General features: G+C 33.2%; 1 protein-coding gene and 1 non-coding gene across 2 annotated transcripts; both read left to right on the top strand.

Moving 5' to 3' along the window:
• The first annotated feature begins 11,029 nt into the window (after positions 1-11,029).
• Positions 11,030-13,178, top strand: LOC113689784 (zinc transporter 3-like). Its single transcript, XM_027207560.2, has 3 exons — positions 11,030-11,671; positions 12,070-12,219; positions 12,702-13,178. The coding sequence occupies exons 1-3, from the start codon at positions 11,030-11,032 to the stop codon at positions 13,005-13,007; spliced, it is 1,098 nt and encodes a 365-aa protein (XP_027063361.1). The 3' UTR covers positions 13,008-13,178.
• Positions 13,179-17,854: 4,676 nt separating this feature from the next.
• On the top strand, positions 17,855-17,961 carry LOC113691229 (small nucleolar RNA R71). The gene has a single exon (XR_003448638.1). It is a non-coding gene; the product is annotated as a small nucleolar RNA R71 (small nucleolar RNA).
• Positions 17,962-20,844: the final 2,883 nt, after the last annotated feature.

The following is a 20,844-nucleotide window of genomic DNA, read 5'->3' on the forward strand; positions in this document are numbered from 1 at the left end:
CAAAAATATTTTACTTTGCTTTTTGATATGTAGCTCCAACATTTTTTAGACCAAAGGGCATCACTTTATAATAATAAATACCATTAGGAGTGCGATATGCAGTGAGTTCTTCATCCTCAGGTGCCATTCGAATTTGATTGTAACCAGAAGAGCCATCAATAAATGACAAAATCTCATGTCCAACAATTGCATCAATCATGAGTTCAGCAATAGGTAAAGAAAAGTTATCTTTTGGATAGACATTATTAAGATCCCTAAAATCAACGCAAATGCGGATCTGCCCATTTTTCTTTCGTACAGGCACAATACTCAAAATCCATGTAGAATATTTAACTTCTCGAATAAACCCCGTTTCAATGAGTTTATTAACTTCAGTTTCGATCAAGGGAACCAAATTTGATCTAAACCATCGTTGTGCTTGTTTTACAAGTTGAATTCTCTTTTTGATAGTTAAACGATGGACAGCTACTTTTAGATCTAAACCCGGTATTTCTTTATAAGTCTAGACAAAAACATCTTAATACTCTTGCAAGAAGTCGATATATGCCTTCTTTTCGTCATGACTCAATAAAGTACTTATATATATTGAATATGGGTCCTCTGAAGTACCAAGATTGATTTCCTTTAGATCATCCATAGTGGTCTTAACACCTTCTTCCAATTCAGGTGGAGCGTCTTTAGCATTTTCTTCTTCTTCAGGAGAGTCACTGTCAATTATAGTTATATGATTGTAAGAAGCAACACTCTCTTCATCATCTCCTTTTGGTCTTGTGTACACCACGGTATGCTCCCTGGCCTTCAGCTCAGTCCCACACTTTATTATAAGGTTTGTGCATCTTTTCATTCTAGAAGGAATGATGCTACCAAATTTATAAGGACAATCAGAAGTTCTTCAAGATTTTGCAATGACTTTGTCATTTTTCCTTTACTCTTATGAGAGTTTTGAGACTTTTGTCTTCTTTGAGATTCTAATATCTTAAAAACAGATATCGGTAGAGTGTTATTCTTCTTTTCATGAAAAGTGTAAAATTTATCGGCTATTTGAGAAAACTCATCCTCCACAACAATATATTAGCTACTAACTCTATTGATCTTGATGCGGATTGGTGTAGGAGAGGAATAGCCAAGACCAAATTTAAAATTTTCAACGAAATATCGTTTTTCTTTCAACATATTTTGGATGGAATTCAACCCATGAATCACGTCACTAGTAGATTGAGAGAGTGGAACATTTAACACTGCAGATTCTTTAAAATCATACCCAGTCTTAGTGAGAAACTTATAATTAATAGGATCGAAACCTTCATTGGTTCTGGACTTTGGTATGGTGTTTTGTTCGATTTTAGATTCTTTGCGTAAAAGGTTAGACATTTTAAGTGGAAGAGATAACACTTTCTTTGTATTAAGATGAGCCACAGAAAGAGTCAAACCTTTCAGAAATTTATGCTGAATTGCAGGTGACTGTCCCTGTTCCATTCTTGACTTGGGAGGACAACGAAAGACAATTGATTTATTGTTTGGTAATGAAACATCAGTTTCTTCATGAATTTCATCTTTTAATTTCGAAATTATCACTTTCTTCCCTTTTGCACCTGAAGATTCGGAGTTCTAGGTTTTAACCACAGATAGTGGTTGTTCAGACTCATCCCTTACATTATGTCTTTTGATGTAAAATTTGGCATCAGCAATATATGCTTCTGCTTTAGTGAAGGGATTATTATCGGCCTTCACACTTCTTGCCATCCTATTTCGGCAATATTTGAAACATTGATGAAGAGTTAAAGTTACAACTCCATTTTCGTGAATCCAGTGCCGTCCCAATAGCACATTGTATGTGATTTTAACATCTATCACGTACAACAGTGCTCTGGATGACATGTCATCAATAACTATCTTCATATTTAGTGATCCAAGAGCTCTTTGCCCTCCTTAACTGAAGTTTTGAATCATCAGTCGGCTATTAGAGAGTTCATCAATAGGGATGCCAAGTTCCTTCAGAGTTTTTAAAGGAAGAATATTGACTGCAGAACTTACATCTATCAAAATTCTATTCACTTGTTGCTCCTTTGCATAACCAGTTACAAACAAAGAGTAGTTATGCAGTGTTGATCCAAGTAATAAGTTTTCACTAGTAAAAGTGATACTTGTGACGTTCACCTTTTCATTGTCGATAGGCACATGACTTTTTTCATTGCCGGTAAGCACAGGACTATCTCATAGAGAGATTCGTGAGTATCATCTTTTTGTTCTTCGATATGATCTACTCGCGTTGTGTGACTTGCGATCACATCAACATCAAAGAATTCTTTTGGCATGAATTCGTTTAGAGTGACAGGAGTTTGCGCCTTTTACTTGATGACTCGACTTCCTTGAAAATTACAATAGTTATTATTATTTTTATGTCATTTTCTTTCCCCTTCCAAACTACCACACTTCTTATTAAGGCCTTGTTCGCCTTATTAGATGGACAAGATTTTCGCCTCCTTCTTCGCGTGACTAGAGTCTATCTTTCATCATCCACATTAGCCTATAATGCCTTCTCATCTTCATATGCATGTTCTTGAAGAGTTGAAGGAGTAATTTCTTGTTTGATTTCTATGGGATCGAATGATCCAAATTGAATTGTTGGCAATACAGGTACGGTGACCTTTTCAACTCCCTTGGCAATCTTTTTGACCTCCATGGACTACAGGGAATCAATGGACGTTTGGTTCACGCTAGCCCTATCTTTTTCAAGAAGAATTTTTTCTTGCCTCGCCAATTCCATTACTTTATCTTTGAAGACAAATCATTTTTTAATGGGATGCCCAATCAGGCGGTGATACTTACAATAATTTTGATCATCAGTGTTCTTGACCTCGTCAGGTCGCTTCATCTCAGGAAGCGTAATCAAATTTATACTTAACAAATTGTTAAACATACCAGGGACATCAGAATCAAGGAAAAGGTATTCCTTATCTTGCATCTCCTTGAGAGTCGGTTTTCTCTTTCCTTACTCTTGATGTGCATTGACATTCTTGTCTTCTCTCCTGGCAGTTTTAGGAACAATCTTAAAAGATGTTATACTTATGGGCATAGCCTCCTTTTTTTCATTTTTGGTTGGTGGTTTGCCCCCTTCCCTCACCTCTTGCCTCTCCTTGGCCTTGTGAGGGTCAGAAACTAGCGGTTCTTGTCCATCAAGATTAATTTTCAACTTGTGAATTTTTGTAGATAATTCATCAAATATTTCTGGTTGCACACCTTACAAGATGTATCTGAATCCCAAGTGCATACCTTGAATACACATCTTGATCGCGGAAGATCCAGAAATTCGATCTTTGTAATTTAAGCTCAGATTCCTCCAACGGTCAATAAAATCAATGACAGGTTCATTCTTCCATTGACGTGTATTAGAGAATTCAGTCATGCTGACAATTCTCTTTGTGCTATAGAAGCGACTAAAAAATTCATGCTCTAACTGCTCCCAACTATCAATGATTCTAGGCTCCAAATCTGTATACCAATCAAAGGCATTACCTTTCAACGAGCGAACAAATTGCTTAACGAGCAAGTTACCATCAGTGTCAGCATTTTTACAGGTCTCCACGAAGTGCGCAATATGTTGCTTAGGGTTGCCCTTGCCATCAAATTGTTGAAATTTTGGGGGCTGATATCCCACAGGCATTTTCAAACTTTCCACTCTTGCGGTGTAAGATTTGGTGTAACCACTATATGACTTGGCATTTCCACAAATCTTATCCTTGATTGTGCCTTCGATAAACTCCTTTAAGTTACCAACATGAATGGTGCCATCAGGAGAGATTGAAAATTCCTTCGCGGCTTACGACTTCGTATCCTCTTTCTCCTTTGATGATGAATCACCTTCATCTTACATTTTGGATTTCTGTTTGGACATACTAAGGCTATTTTTGCCTATATTTTTCACCATAGCCATTAATTTGACTATCTTAGCATCTTGACCTTGCTCATGCGCTACTAGTCCTTCGACAATTTTGGCTAAATTCGAAATTTGACATTCCACAGTTGTGGTGTTGATCATCATGACGGGCATTACCACAGAGGCAGTCGAATCACTTGGGCTATCAATGGATTCATCATGGGCTTCTTTCTTATTGGGAAGCATCTCGAGGTTTGTTTCTTCAGTCATAACGTTCGCCTTAGCCTTCTGTGCTAACTTCTTGGCTTTGCTTCTTGTCAGAGGTGTAGTATATTGCATCTCTTGAGTTGTTGAGGCATCGACAACTAAGCTTTCAAGAACTTGGACTCCATTGACTTTCGAAATAAATAAGTTGCTGGAAGAAAAGAGATGAGAGGCAGAAATTGTTCCACTGGACGTGCCAAAAATTTGTATGCACAAATTTCGTTACCTAAAATAAAAGACAAGAAAACTTGCACAAATATCAAATTTATTGAATCAAACAATAAGTGAGTTACAATCTCTGAATATTCTTGAATCGAGGAATTTAATCCCCTGATTTTTTTCTTCAAATGAATTCAATCGAAGGGTCCAAAAGACTTATTCTCCGATCGAAAGAGTGTTTCCTACAATTTCGGCATAGAAAACGATTGATTTGATGATGACGTCGAATACTTGAAACTCTTAAGTCTTCAACACCAATGGCAGGAGAATTTATTTTGCTTGATTTGGACTTGAATTTGAGAAAGAAAACTCTTGAGAGAATTTGACAGAATTTCTCCGAAAGTTCGGGATCTTTCTATCTTGAGGGAAGACCTTTATTTATAGCCAAAATATGTAGGTTAAGTTTTCAAGAAAAATCCTTAGAACCTCCCTACATTTTGGGTAACTTGTAACTCAAGAAAACCATTTAACTTGGGTTTAAATAGTGGGCCAACCCAAACGGTCTATGGTGAATTAATAAATCAATTAATTCACTCTAACTTAAATGGACATTATGAATTTAATTTGATTTAATAACCCATATAATATTAGTCCAATTTGCTAGTCCAAAACATAATGGACTTCTATAATTTAATTTAAGTTAATCAAGATTGATTTAATTTAAATCAATCTTGATTAAATAAATTAAATAAATTTTCTTTATGTACACCCATCCTTTTGATCCAATCCATTGCAGTCACCAACTTCACTATTTGCAAGCCCCTTGAAGATGATCGAATAGCTTGGCTGCGTTTTCAGATTTTTGATTGCTGCTTGATTTGATCGAAAAAAAGGAGTGAGGGTTTCAAGTAGTTCTAAGAAATTCGTAAAGTTATCCGACTAAAAATGTTAGTGATTAGCAACTACACTTATCCCAATATCTATTGGATTATTTTAACCCCAAAATCCTGCACGTGCGAGATCATTTAGTGTGTTTCCGTCAGGATTAGGCAATAAATTTGCTGGAATAACTCATATTGCTTGTTTGAAATAGATGACCGACCATTATGGCAAAAAAAATAGTAAATAACCGGTGCAATTTTGAAAAATTTGATGACTTTTTGGGTATTTACTCTAAAATTATTCTTCTATAAGTATTTTATAATGTTTATTACAACTACTATTTTTTGTCTTACATTCTAGTGTCTTTATTATCCATTAAGATTTAGTTTATTATGGCACATGAGTAACTTATGATGCAAATTTTTTTCTGAATTTTATTTTATATTTTCATTTTTTGTAAATGTAAAATAGAAATACTGTTACTTATTTTTATGAGACAATGTTGTCTTGATTTCCTATATATGATTATTTTTTTGAACAAATAAATAAGTAGTTTATTTTTTAATTTAATATTTATATAATTTTACCTAGGTGTCCGATACAAAATAATAACAATAATCTATTATAGCAAGTTGACAAGCATTTGAAAGGAAACTTACTACGTAGCAAGCTTTATCATTACTAAATGATTTGGCATTGGATTTGTGTCAAGAGAATGGTTCCTAGAAACGTTAAAATGACCGTAGATGTCTTACAATTAAAATTCTAAATTATGGATACAAAAGTAACTAACGCATGATAGTTTCCTTTTTTTCCTTTCCTAATCCAAACAATATTTTCATCATTGCCTTTTTTCTTCTTCATAGTTATTTATCCAGACAATGTGGATTGAAACTATTTTCCTTGACTCTCCTTTCCTTTCTTTTTTACTAAGGTTCTCTCTTTTCTTTTCCTTCCCTATTTTTTTAATAAATGGAGCCTAAAGGTTAGAGAAGGTATTAGTGGACTAGATGCATCACTCAACATAACACGTGATATACCAATATCAATCACCTACCACTAAATAATGATGGTTGGTCATTTCTTGTCTAATTATAAATACCAAACAAGGGATGCCAACTATAATACTTAAGCTTCTGTTTGGAGTTGTGGCGACTTATAAAAGAAATACTTCTGACACAAGTAATTTTAACAAAAGTGTTTCTAAGTTACCAAATGTTGGATTTCTTAAATTATGGGAAATTAGTTACTAGATACGCTAAAAGTACTTTTAGTGTCTAAAAGTGCCTTTTTTTTTAACATACTACAATCCTAAATGGGGCCTTAACAGGCCCTTCGTGACTTTTGAGTGATATTATAGTGCATCCCCATGTGCAGAAGCACATAATGTACCTAATAGTTTTTTGTCAACGTGTGGTCAATGCCACTAGTTAAAATAGGGTTCAAGTGTTACTTTTTTTCGCAAATAAAATTAAATTGTCAAAGTATCTAAAAATAAGGAGGCGAATAAACAGGAGTGTGTTCAAATAAAAAGGGAATGTGCACTCAAATAATTAGTTGGTATTAATAAAATTACTAATCGGAGGAAGGATGAGTTAGGCGGTATAGGAGAAGAGAGTGTTAATGAAAGATCCCAAATTCGAGACCTCCCACTTACACTTAAAAAAGAATAAAAAAAAATTACCAACCAATGCTTATTGACTGAAATCTTAAGAAAAAACCCATTTCTAGTCCGGAATTATGAAGCTTATACAATATAGGAAAAGCAAGTAAAAGGTTGAGTCGCGTAGGTCGAATTATTGCCATGAGGAGTTAAGTCGATAATCAAGCAAACTAGAAAGAGTTTAGGAATGAATCACGAGGAGGAATATCCCTTCGTGCACAGTATTTACACTAGTGCTTAAGCACACGCGATGCATGTACAAAAATAAATAAATATTTTTAAAAAGTTTTAAGATATTTTTTGAAATTATTTTTTGCGAGATTTGGTTTTATATTTTTATAATACATACAAAAAATTGACATTTACATAAATAAAATGTATAAACAAACTATTATTTGGTAGTGGTAGTTATAAAAAAAGAGGCAGAAGTAGATATGATAGTGAGGATGAGAGGTAGAGATAGATATGATAGTAGGTAGGAAAGGTTGAGGTAAACATAATAGTGGATAGTTAAATGGCAATTTAGGAAGATTATAAAATGACAACTTGTTATTTACACCAAAAGGTTCCCTATCCCTTTATATGTGGTATAGATAGAGATAAGGATAAATTTGAAAACACAAACTATTAACACCAAGTTGGTGTTAACTATCTACACAGGCTATATTATTGTAAAGATGATTAAACAATTAATTTGAAATTCTACACATGTTGGTTTTAGTAACTAAACCACTAAGATGGAGCTTAATTTGAGTTAATATTGCAAAAGCATTTATTATTCCAATCTTCAAAAGTAAGGAGGGGAAAGCTTTCGAGTCCATGCATATGCCATTAATTAAGACGCAATAAGTGTGCAGTGAATTCAAAAATTTTAAGTCCATATAGCGGCTTCGGCATATATATATATATATATATATATATATATATATATATAGGCATATGCTATCAATTAAGGCACACTTGATAAGTGCATAATGGATTCAAAAATTATAGTTGTACAATTATTTTTGGAAAAATCATTCAAAATGCCCCTCGTATTTTGTCAAATAAAATTTTCCTCCTTCACTTTAACTTCACGTCCCTTACAAATTTAAATTAGTAAAATTTGATTCCAATCTAAGTTTTAGACCATTTTTCAATTTGAAATCACCATGTGACCAACATACAGTTATTTTTTATATACAAAAGGTCAAATCTTACTATTTTGGAAGCAAATAGGAATATGAATTGGATCAAATTCCACTTTTTTTTAGGAAACAAATGCATTTGGCTCATATAGATTCTACTATTTTCATGGACAAAAATAAATATAGATCGAATCATTTGTTTAGCTACAAATTTGATATAACCTTTTTGCCCCTAAAAAAATAATTATATGTAAGGGATGTAAAATTACTATTTTAAAAGTAAAGAATAAAAAAATTTATTTGATGAAATGTGGAGGATGTTTTGAACGATTTTCCTATTAGTTTTAGTATATTTGTAAAGTGTATCCTTGTAAAGATTTATTTTCCAATTTATCAATATATGTACATAATTTACAAAATAAAAATATTTAGATGAGTAATTATTAGATATCTACTTTATCATCATGCATGATTGATATATGCTAGTTATTTTTAATCATTATTAGTAAACAATGACAAAATTCTAAAGTTTCTTAAAATATTATATATAAAAAAATTGTACACAGTAATGTAGTATCTGTACTTTAAAGTATGCATATGATTTATATATGTTATTGAAATCACCTTTTAAGGAAACTACATTGTTGGACTTAATGAGGAAGAGATAAAAGATGAAATGTAGGAAAATTCCTCTCCCAACTTTTTCTTTTTGAGTAAGTTTTGTATATATATATGCTAACAGTGTATACACAATCAAATCCATGATACATATGCAAAAGTTGAATTTCAAATTTAAATTTTGTATAGTTATTATTTATCCAACAGTAAGGTGGCGTTTGGTAAAAGGGTTTCGAAATGGGGAATTGGAATAAACCCCATGATTCATGCCTGGTTCACTACTATTGGAATTGAAATTTTGGAATGATGTCTAAAAATTTAGCATTCCACCATTCCTTAGTAAGTTGGTGGGTTTTGTCCAAAACCCAAGTGTGATTCCCAATCTTATAATTACATAATATTTAGTATAAATAATATTTATATATACATTATATAATATATATTTATATAATATATACATATATAATATATTATAATTATAATATTTTATTATAATATTAGTACATTATATAAATATATTATAATTATTTAGTTAAATATAATTATATTTATAAAATATATATTATAAATTTATTAATATTATATAATAATATATTTATAATATATATGTATATTTATAAATGTATATTATATGTGCATATAATTATAATATATACATGTATATAATATTAATAAATTATATAATTATATTTACTATTTTAAATATAATAATATATTATAATAACTATATTTAATATGTAATATGCATTATATTTATATAAAATATTAGTATAATTAATATTTATATATTATATAATCATAATTATATATTTATATTATAACTTTTGTATAATTATAATTAATTAAATATATAATATTTAATTTAATTAGTTACAAACTTATAATAATGATATAATTATATTATATAATTATAATTATAATTAATTATAATTATAATTATATAATATATATTATAAATTTATTAATATTATATAATAATATTTTATAATATATATGTATATTTATAAATGTATATTATACGTGCATATAATTATAATATATACATGTATATAATATCAATAAATTATATAATTATAATTATAATTATTATTTTAAGTATAATAATATATAATAATAACTATATTTAATATGTAATATTTATTATATTTATATAAAATATTTGTATAATTAATATTTGTATATATTATATAATTATAATTATATATTTATATTATAAAATTTGTATATTTATATTTAATTATATATATAATATTTAATTTAATTAGTTACAAACTTATAATAATAATATTATAACTATATAATATATATTAATCTATGTAATATAATTGATATTATTAATTGTACTAATAATTATACATGTTTACTAATAGAAATTATTAATTAGTTATACTAAATTTACTCATACATTTATACTAATATATTTAATTAGTGAAAGCCCTCAGGGGCTTGGTCTGGTGGTTGAGGTTGCTGAAGATGGAGCCTCAGGTCCCTGGTTCGAACCTTGCTGCCAGCAAGTTGCTGAGGGTGGTGAATAGTCTGCGGGGTCCACTCCCTGCGGGACACACCTAAAAATATATATATATATATATATATATATATTTAATTAGTGAAAATTTCTTATATCCCATTTACAAAGAGCCAACGAACCAAACATCAACTATAGTAATGATATACATTCCTAGCACTGAACCAAACAAATGTATTGTAATGATTGATTCAATTCCAAATCCAGGATGAATGATTCCGAATCTGAATCCGATTCCAACATGCGAACCAAACGCCACCTAAGTGTAGTAAAAACTAATCCTTTCATTTTAAGCCTTTTACGACTTTATATATAGAACCTAATATTGATAATTAATAGTCAACATATTACTTGTGAAAAAACTATATTACCTGGAAAGGATTGCATGTTATGGAACAAAATAGATTTTTATTGAAGCAAACAAAAAATAAAAATAACATTTAAGGGAAGACATGCAACTTGAAGAAATTTTCCCAAAATTTTCATTTTGTGTCGGAAATATAAAGAAAAGGAAAAAAGAAGTTGAGGAAAACCCGCGGTTTTTGCTGTTATGACGACATGCTTGTGTGATATTCTGTTTCCCAAATCCCAACTTAATTAAAATTCCAATTTTTTCACTTCGTCTTTTAAGGGATGGCGTCATAATGATCTCTTTGTTCAACCAATTTCAATAACCAGAATTAGAATTAGATTCTGATTTGAATTATTTCTTACCTGTCCAACCCCCGGATGGCCTCATCATGTCCTCTTCATTTATCACAAACTAATTCTTAAATTTTGCTTTGAACCTTTTTTTTTTGGCTATATATATATCACTAATTAACATCTTGACTTATCAAGCTTCTGAATCAAGAATTCCAATAAAAGAGTAACCCTAAAATCACTTTTGATTTTCTTTTCTTCTCTTTTCTTGGATGATGAAGTGCCTTGAAAAGTTCTTGATTTTTGCCGTTCTTGTTACAGTTCTTCCATCTTTAGTCTTAGGAGATTGCACATGCGACGCAGAGGAAGAAGAGAACGACAGGAGTTTAGCCCTCAAGTACAAATTAGGAGCCATAGCTTCAATCTTCGTCGCGAGTGCGGTAGGAGTTTATTTTCCAGTCTTGGGCAAGAAAATTCGAGCATTAAGTCCGGAAAACAATTTCTTCTTCGTCATCAAGGCTTTTGCGGCCGGGGTAATCTTAGCAACAGGGTTCATCCATGTTCTCCCTGACGCGTTCGAAAGCCTGACCTCCCCTTGTCTTCCTGAAAGCCCTTGGGGAGATTTTCCATTCACGGGATTTGTAGCAATGGTGGCGGCGATTGGTACTCTTATGGTTGATGTCCAGGCAACATCTCATTACAACAAAAAGTCTTCTGGCAATAATGGCACTGTCCTGGCTTTAGGGGAAGGTGATGATCATGGCGAGAATGGTAAACCATCCAATGGAGAGATTGCTAAATCATCGGCTGGACTTCCTCTTCATACTCATGCCACACATGGTCATGCTCATGGCGCGATCTCCATGGAGGGAGATTCGATTTCTACTCAACTCCGATATCGCGTTATAACACAGGTAGGTAATTTTGTGTCTCGTAAAATTTTCTACACGATCGATGGATTGGGCAATTATTTTGGGATTATACCATCTTTGATTCAATAAGTTTCAAATGAATTTAGGGTTTAGGGTTCCTGACGTGCATGTTTGAAATAATTTGTATTTAATTTAGAATGACCTGATTGTCACCAATTTTCTACGATTGTTCGGTTGTGCGTGATTTCAGGCTATAGTATTTTATTGAACGCACTATTTAGTACCCACAAATTCATGCTGATTTACGTAAAATTTACACCTTGACTGTGTGTAGTGAATAGATTATCAAGTTCCTTACGGAATTCATTTTTGTTTCGTGGGTTTTTGTTCTCAAACTGCAATTCTAAAGAAATTTGTGTTTCTGTATGTTGTTTTCATAGGTTTTGGAGCTGGGAATTATAGTGCACTCTGTCATTATCGGGCTTGCTTTAGGTGCATCTGACAGTCCAAAAACAATTAGGCCTCTTTTGGCAGCTTTGTCATTTCATCAATTGTTTGAAGGTCTTGGATTAGGTGGATGCATCACTCAGGTAATGATCACCTTGTTTTAAATTGTCTTTTCTCTCTTTTTCTTTCCTGATATTTGACCAAACTGGATATTCCAATCTTCAAACTCGTTCTTATATGATTTTGAGTGTTTTAAATGTTTTTAAATAGTGACCAAATTAGGTTTGAAATTGTACAAACCTATTATGATGTCTACGGCTTAGTCCAAGTTACGTTATATTCGCGTATGCTCTTACCTCTAACCATGGAAAAAAAATCATTACACTACTTTAATGTAAGTATTGTTCATAAAATAAATATAAAAATATAAAAGAAAAGGGAAAGCTGGAGCACTGATATAAAGATTGATCTCTAGTTTGTTCTAGAAGGTTTTAAGATTGACTTGTTAATAGAGCTAATAATTAGCTTTTATGTTTTATACGCAAAGTCCAAATCTCAAGCAATTGCAGTAGGGTTTCAAGATTGACTTGTTAATAGAGCTAATATTAAGTTTCATGTGTTCCAGGCAAAATTCAAAGCACATGCAATTGCAGTGATGGCTCTTTTCTTCTCATTAACAACACCAGTTGGCATTGCAATTGGAATTGGAGTAGCTAATGTGTACAATGAGAACAGCCCAAAAGCTCTGATTGTGCAAGGAGTCTTGAATGCAGCTTCAGCTGGGATCCTAATCTACATGGCATTAGTAGACCTTCTTGCAACTGATTTCATGAATCCAAAGATGCAAAATAATGGTTGGCTTCAAATAGGGGCAAATGTTTCCCTTCTTTTAGGAGCTGGTTGTATGTCTCTACTGGCAAAGTGGGCTTGATTTTTTTTTTTTTTTTTTTGTAGATTAGTGCCAAGCATTTTGACCACGAAAATAGCATTTATTTTAGGTGGCTTGGTTTTGATTGAGTTCTTATGTCCTTTAGTTCTATTTATTTATAGTTTATGCTAAAAAATAACGCAAGTAGGACATTTAATTTTCAAGGAAAATGCACTTTTCATCCCCAATGTTTAAGGTATTAATCAATTTCATCCCTAAAGTTTCATGCAAAACAGATTACTTTTTTTGACCAATTTTGTCTCTAAAGTTTATGTGAAATACATTTCATCCTCATAGTTTCATAATTTCTACCAATTAAGGACAATTAAATGATTGTTAACCAATTTGGACAAAATATCATCACACGTCCCATTAGTAATTGTATTATTAATACTTAATTCAGTTATTGATTAAATTACAAAAATAACAAGTGTTTTTGGATAGGAGACTATCCTTTTTTTTTTTTAGAAATTATGATATGATGTATTTGAAATAAAACAAATAGATTGAAAGATAAATAGATGATTGACAAACATGTACATGATGCAACAAAACAAAATTTTGCAAATAAATAACAATCCAAACCATTCTTTCTTTCGCATTAATATTTTTCTCCAATTAGCTGTAATGGGTTGTTCGACATTTTTTCCCAATTGGTTATACTAGGATTGTTTGTTTTCCACGACTTCATATTCTTTGGATTTTCTTGTTCAATTATGATAAAAAAGAGAGTAATAGTGGCTAAAAATTTCTTAGGTTTTTTTTGGTACTAAAATGAGAAAGTGAATTAAGAAAAGATTTTTGAGCTTTTTGTTGATCCAATGTTTTTTACACTAATGGGCATGCTACGGTGGAGTGACGATATTTCATTTAAAATCCTTGACAATCCATTAATTATCCTCAATTAGCCAAATTTATTAAACTATGAGAATGAAATGTGTTTGTCTGAAACTTTAAAGATGAAATTAGTGAAAATTACAAAATTACAAGGATAAAATGTGTTTTGCTTGAAACTTTAGGGACGAAATTGGTTAACACCTTAAATATTAGGGATGAAAAGTGCATTTGTTCCTTTAATTTTCAAATAATGCAATAATTGTTTAGATTAATTATTTAAAAGCAAGTATTCATTGACATCTAGGGTTAGGGCTGCAAACGAGCCGAATCGAGTCGAGTTTTGGGCTAATCAAGTCGAGTCTCGATTAAATTTTACCAAACTCGAACTCGAGCTCGAGTTCGACGAGCCGACAATTTAAAGCTCGAGCTCGACTCGAATCGATTCGAACTTGAAAAAAATAAAAAATAATTATTTTATTTTTTAAAAAATAAATAATATAATATTTTTTAAAAAATAAATAATATAATATTTTTTTCTTAATAAATAATAAAATATTAAGGATATATATGTAATTTTACTATTAAAATAAAAAAATAAAAAATATATATACTTAAAATAAAAAATATTATATATATATATATATATATATATATATACTCGAACTCGCGAGCTAACGAGCTTAATAATTTGAACTCGAGTTCGAGCTCGATTTCGACTCGAGCCGACTCGAGCTCGATATTGATCGAGCTCGACTCGAGCCGGTCGCGAGCGACTCAATTCGTTTGCAGCCCTATAGGGTAATATTCCCGATATTAACTAAGGAGTAACATCATAGGCCTAATTAAACTGCGAAACAAATTTTTTCCCACAATATCTCTTTGGACTTTTCACAAATAAGGTTATCGAGTTAGCTTATCTCCGTTCCCCAAGATGAAAATTGCGGGATTTGTAAAATGACAACATATGAAACTTTGAGATTAAATCTTCAAGGAATTAAGCATTCATAATTAAGAATCGTTCACCAATCTCAAATAATTTTCACCATAATTGCTAATGCTTCCACCACAAATAAATAAAAGAAGTCCCCAGAACGTACGTTTATTCAAGTTAATTCTTTCATGAAATAAAAACAAAGCGTTAATAAGACACCAGATTAATACAGATCAAGTATTTCTAAAGTCACCAGTAACAATTTTCAGCAGGTTTGTCCACAACATACAAAAAACTTTGAATAAATACTTCCCTTGTAAAGTCTCTGGGTAGGAACAATTAACCACCAAAGTACCATAATAAATGGCTTTTGATGCTGTTACATACTTGCCCAAAAAATCATCGATGAGTACAATATACGAAATCTTAAGTAGAAGTCGAGGTAAAAATTTGTCATGCATGTCATAACATCAACAGAAAAAAAAAAAAAAAAAAAGGAGGCCTTAACCTCAGCGTGAAAAAGATGGATGTCCTTTCACTACAAACTCTGCAGATTTAAATTGATCGTGATACGGAACAAGGAACTCCATGTTCAGGAACCCGTCATGCATATCCATTAATCTGCCCAAAAACTTGTTTGAGATTAAAAATTAGGATAGATTCCTACAGTTTTATTAGTATTTTTATAAAATGATCTTCTGTTTCAAGAATAGGTACTGATATGAACTACTTGGATTGGTTCAGTTGCTAGAAGAGGATTGTTAAAGTTCTTCCCATTATCGGGTTTAGGGTTTGGATCCTATACCTGCCAGTTGGGGGTGAAAGGGTGTGGGAAGGGGTGGGAGGTAAAAAAAACGCAAACAAAAAGGAAAATATATATATATACTGATATCCTCAGCATTGGTACAACCAAATGCCATTAATCAATATCTCCATTAGGAAGATGAGTTTTTACAGACCCACAAGGGAAACACCTATGCAAATTTAAGTAAGAAATATTTTATAAATTTCTGTTAATTGCATGTGTTAAAGCAACTATGAATCAAGTTGTAGAAAACTAACACAAGCACCAGGAACTCATTGAGAGGTAATCATTAACAAGTAGAAAACCACCTAATGGCTAGTATCCACCAAAACTAAGCACATTGATATGGTGAAGAAATTTGTAAAAGCGAAAAACTACAAGTTCATAACCATCAACAGATTAACGCAAGATTACTCGAGCCATGGGTAGAAATCTCTACCAGCTGCAGCTTAACACAATCCAAACAAAAGCCTGGACTAAAGCATTCCTTTGGAGACGATATTTAACTCACGTAATTGTTCATGTAAATATGTAATGTCTAATATCAACCAGAATATAGTCGATTAACACCTTTTCTAATGGCTAACTACTTAAGCTAAAATAAGTGAAGAAAGCCAACGCAAAAAGTTGGAATCTCTCGGGTTTAATTTGGGAAAAAGAAAAAAGAAAACCCCAAGTCAGCTTGAAACGCAACAATCATGGTCAATAACTCAAAGTATCTAAACCAGAATCATGTACCATTGGATGTGTAAAAAGAGATATCAGATTAGGTGATTTTGGGCAGTACTCAAGAATGGCCTTCCTAATATAATGGGTGATGGATTTGGGGCACTTCTATCATCCATGTAAAGCACATAAAAATCAGCAGAAAAAATTAATCCATCTACTTGCACTAAAACATTCTCAACTATTCCATCCGGATAAGCAAATGTAAGATTAGCCAATTGAATTATTATCCCTATTTCTTTTAAAGGTCCTAAATTTAGGGAATCATAGATCGATTTAGGCATCACATTAATAGAAGCTTTTAAATCTATCATGACATTTTCGATATTAGAATGACCAATCTTACAGGGAATAGTAAACATACCTAGATCCCCGCATTTGGGTGGGAGCTTCCTTTGAAGTACAGCTGATACATTCTCTCATACCATCACTCTCTCATCACCCCTTAGCTTTCTTTTGTTAACGCATAACTTTTTCAAGAACTTTGCGTACTTGGATACCTGCTTGATCGCGTCCAATAGGGGGATGTTTACTTGCACTTTGCGGAATACATCCAGGATTTCTTTTTCCTTTTCTACCCTCTTTGTCTTTTCCAACCTGCAAGGAAAAGAAGCTAGATTAGATTTAATAGGGATCGAAGGAATAGATGTTACCTTAGACTCTTCGCGAATGCGCCCTTCCTCCTCAATTCCTTTTTCTATCTCCTCCTCACTTTTGCTTTTCGAATTCATCAACTTAGACCCCACCATTTCCTTGCCACTTCTTAGTGTCATGGCACTTACATTTTTGAGATTTACCTTGAGTTGTGATGGCAATTTTTCAAAAACGTGAGACTCCAAGCGATTAATTGCAGTCGCCATGTGACTTATTTGAGTCTCCAAATTTTTCATACTCAATCTGGTTTCTTGCGGGAACTGAGCGATGCTCGTGACCAATGATCTAGTTTCTTGCTGGAGTTGAGTGGTAGTCGTGGCCAAACTCTTGACAATATCCTCCAAAGAGCCTCTTGAATTGGAGGACGAAGATTGAGACTTTGGTTGCCATGGTTGCTGAAATCCTGGTGGACGATTTGAGAATGAACTCTGTGGCCTGTTTCCATAGCTGAAGTTGGGGTGGTCTCTCCAACTCTGATTGTACGTGTTGGAGTATGGATCGTACTGCCTACGAGGTGTGGGCACGCCTCCAGCCATGTTCACTTGTTCAACTGCATCCTCTTGCAACATGGGGCACGAGTCAGTGGGATGACCCACGTTTGTGCAGATTTCACAGACCTTTGCTTGGTGCATGTTCCCCACAGCTAATTGTCGAACAAACGATATTAGCTCCGATAGCTACTGCTGAATGGATGACGTTTCTATCTCATTAACCCTACGGATAGGGTTACTCTCACGGAAGCCAAATTGTTAAGAATTTTCTGCCATAGCTTCAATGAGCAGCCATGCCTCCCTCGGGGTCTTATTTGCTAACGCGCCCCCGCTTATAGCATCAATAATACTCCTATCAGACGACTGGAGTCCCTCATAGAAGTATTGGATCAATAGTTGTTTACTAATTTAATGCTGTGGACATCTAGTGCACAACTTATTGAATCTTTCCCAATAGTCATATAGGGACTCTACAGAATACTGCTTAATACTGCATATCTCTTTTCTTAGACTTACAGTATGGGATGCAGGAAAGAATTTTTCCAAAAATTGCTTTTTCAGTTGGGCCCATGTTGTGATACTACCTGCATGTAGGTAGTACAACCAGTCTTTCGCTGCATCTTTTAGGGAGAAGGAGAAGGATTTGAGTTTGATCTGCTCCTCAGTAATTCCTGGAGGCTTCATACTGGAGCATACAAGATCGAACTCCTGGATGTGTTTATGGGGTTCTTCACCTGAGAGGCCATGGAACGTGGGTAATAGGTGAATTAATCCCGACTTCAGTTTGAAAGAGGTATTCCCTATTAGAACTGGAAATGTAATGCACAAAAGCTGATGGGGCAATTCCGGAGCAGCCAACTCTCGTAGTGTTCTTGCATTCGCCATAAGGATATCTTCTTGGCCTGTGTCACTTAAATTTTCACCACTTGAATCTGTTGATTCAACCTCAGGATCCAGTCCCTGAGATGCAAAGCTAGATTACTCTTCTTTGAGCTGTCTAGTTTTTTTCCTTGTTCGGCGCGCAATCTTCTCTACTTCCGAATCAAAAATCAATTCGCCTGTACGAGAAGAACGAGGCATAAACTAGAAAAATGCCAGACAAATCCAAAGAGAACAACTTAGAAAGAAACAAAATTAACCAAAACACCGTTCCCCGGCAACGGCGCCAAAAATTGACAGGTGCCAAACCTGTGCAATAATAATTACTAAAAAGTCCTAATTACCACCTCAATTAATTATAGAACAAATCCGAGTACTGAAGTAGGGACCTTAGGTGTGCAATGGATTATTTGATTCACCCTGTTCTCGAAGAGTTTGCTTGATCCGATATACTAGAATTGTCTATAAAAATATTAAATTTGCATACAATGGTAAGTAGGGTCGATTCTACAGGGAACGGGTAGGAAGTTGTTTCTTTCCAAGTCAATAGAATAAAATTGGGGGGATAATTAATGAGATGGAAATGAAAATAAAATAAATAAAATTCAAAAGATAACTTAACAAGTTCAATACACTAAAAATAGCAATTAATAAAATTCTACCCAAAGGATCAACTGTTCAGGTACGGTCCAATTAAATGATCATCAATGCAAAGCTATTTCATTCATTCGTCACTAGGTTGGTTATAGCTATCAACAAGCTCTGACAACCAGTTCTTCCTTACATTTTCGACAGTCAAGGTACGACCATTGACTGCTTCTCTGACCAGAAAACAACCCTAGGTACGACCGTAGAAATTTAATTATTCAGTTGCATTAAAATTAGAAGAACCCAACCCTAACCAATAAACTCACTAAGAGGGTTTATTTAAATTAGATCTTGCGTTCCCCCAACATAAAGCCAATTATGGTGGTTGTCACCAGGTATCAACTAAACGAACAATTACGGATTCAATTTAGTTAATGTGACAATAGGCTATTAAATTAAATCAAATACCCGACCGTTGATATTCAATTAATAAAATATCCATGAACAATTAATTCAGAAAATGCACGAATAGCAACAAGTTGAAAGAAATAATGAAGATTCGATTAGATCTCACAAATATTATGGACCGTGCCTTCGCGTCAACCTTTGGGTAGAGGAGAAAACTAGCCGCTCCTCATCGTATCAATTTCGCGTGCTTCGATTGATTTCATCCGCACAGTTTCCCAAGAATTAATCGCCAAGAAATTGGGAAAGATGAATTAATCGAAGAAACAACAAAGAGAAACCTGGCTTCGTCTTCGTGTTGGGGCTGCAAACGCTAGAACAAAACAAATTATCCAGAGCAAGAGTAAAAGCCGAAAGAGTCTTTATCATACAAACCCAAAAAGCAATAGAAAAGTCTTTCTCGTCTGACCGATGGGCAAAAAGAAACTAAAGCTTAGCTAATTGATCACACGTGAATCTGGCATTTTCTAATGGCTGCCCAAGAGTAAGCTAACGTTTGACCCAAGAATCAAAGCTAAAAGCTAATCTAATTGATTAGCCGCAAAAGAAAAAGAAACGTCTGATGAATTGGGAAAAGAAACTAAGCTCATCTATCAATTGGACGTGATTCTGGCTTTTTATTCTATTTGTAGCGCCGCCAGGAGAATTCCACAAAAGGTCAGGAGCAAAGCTTTTCCTTTTGGGGTTTTAATCCCATGCCTCTCGTGGTTCACGTGGACCCGATTTCTTGATTGGTTCTATTGCTATTAATTCCGCGAGTTCGGCTTTTGAGTAATCTCCTACAATTTCTGGCGTGGACACGCTCTGAGATAAAGGGTCTTCTAGAAATTTGCCTTAAAAGATTACTTTTAATATTAACCACCTACAATTCACACAAATATCAAATATGAGTAAAATTTCAACTCTTAGCATCATGAGTAGCCAAAATTAGGATAGAATAATAGTGCGAAATATGCCCAATAATTGCTCTATCAGAGAAACTCTAGCCAAGGGTACACTTCAGAAATGGTTCATGCACTGATCATCGATTCACAGATAATTCCACCATTTATTAATAGATTAGTTATAGTTGTCATGCACGCGATAAACAACCAACCATTCCTTAATTTCTCGATAGTTAAGGTACGTCCGTTAACTATTTTTCTAACTTGAAAACAACCCTTGGTACGACGGTAGGATTTAATTTCTAGATTGCATTAATAACTAGAAAAGCCCAATCCTAACTAAAAAACACGTTACGAGGGTTTGTTTAAATTAGATCATATTTTTCCCTGACATAAACCCAATTACGCCAGTTGCTACTGGGATGGAGATAATCGAATAATTACGGATTCAACTACCCCCAATTAGCAAATAGCCTACGTGAATAATTAAATATTACGCACTTATTCAATCATACACGATAGCTATAACAACAATTAAAAGCAGAAAACATATAAATACCAATAAATGAAGAAAACAATT

Source organism: Coffea arabica, chromosome 5c (genome assembly GCF_036785885.1).
Source record: "Coffea arabica cultivar ET-39 chromosome 5c, Coffea Arabica ET-39 HiFi, whole genome shotgun sequence".
Classification (NCBI taxonomy): Eukaryota; Viridiplantae; Streptophyta; class Magnoliopsida; order Gentianales; family Rubiaceae; genus Coffea; species Coffea arabica.

Excerpts from the sequence above, each read along its gene's own strand:
- LOC113689784 (XM_027207560.2), top strand. The coding sequence starts at position 11,030 with ATGATGAAGTGCCTTGAAAAGTTCTTGATTTTTGCCGTTCTTGTTACA. Across the intron at positions 11,672-12,069 it reads GATATCGCGTTATAACACAG|GTTTTGGAGCTGGGAATTAT; the intron begins GTAGGTAATTTT and ends TTGTTTTCATAG. Across the intron at positions 12,220-12,701 it reads TAGGTGGATGCATCACTCAG|GCAAAATTCAAAGCACATGC; the intron begins GTAATGATCACC and ends CATGTGTTCCAG.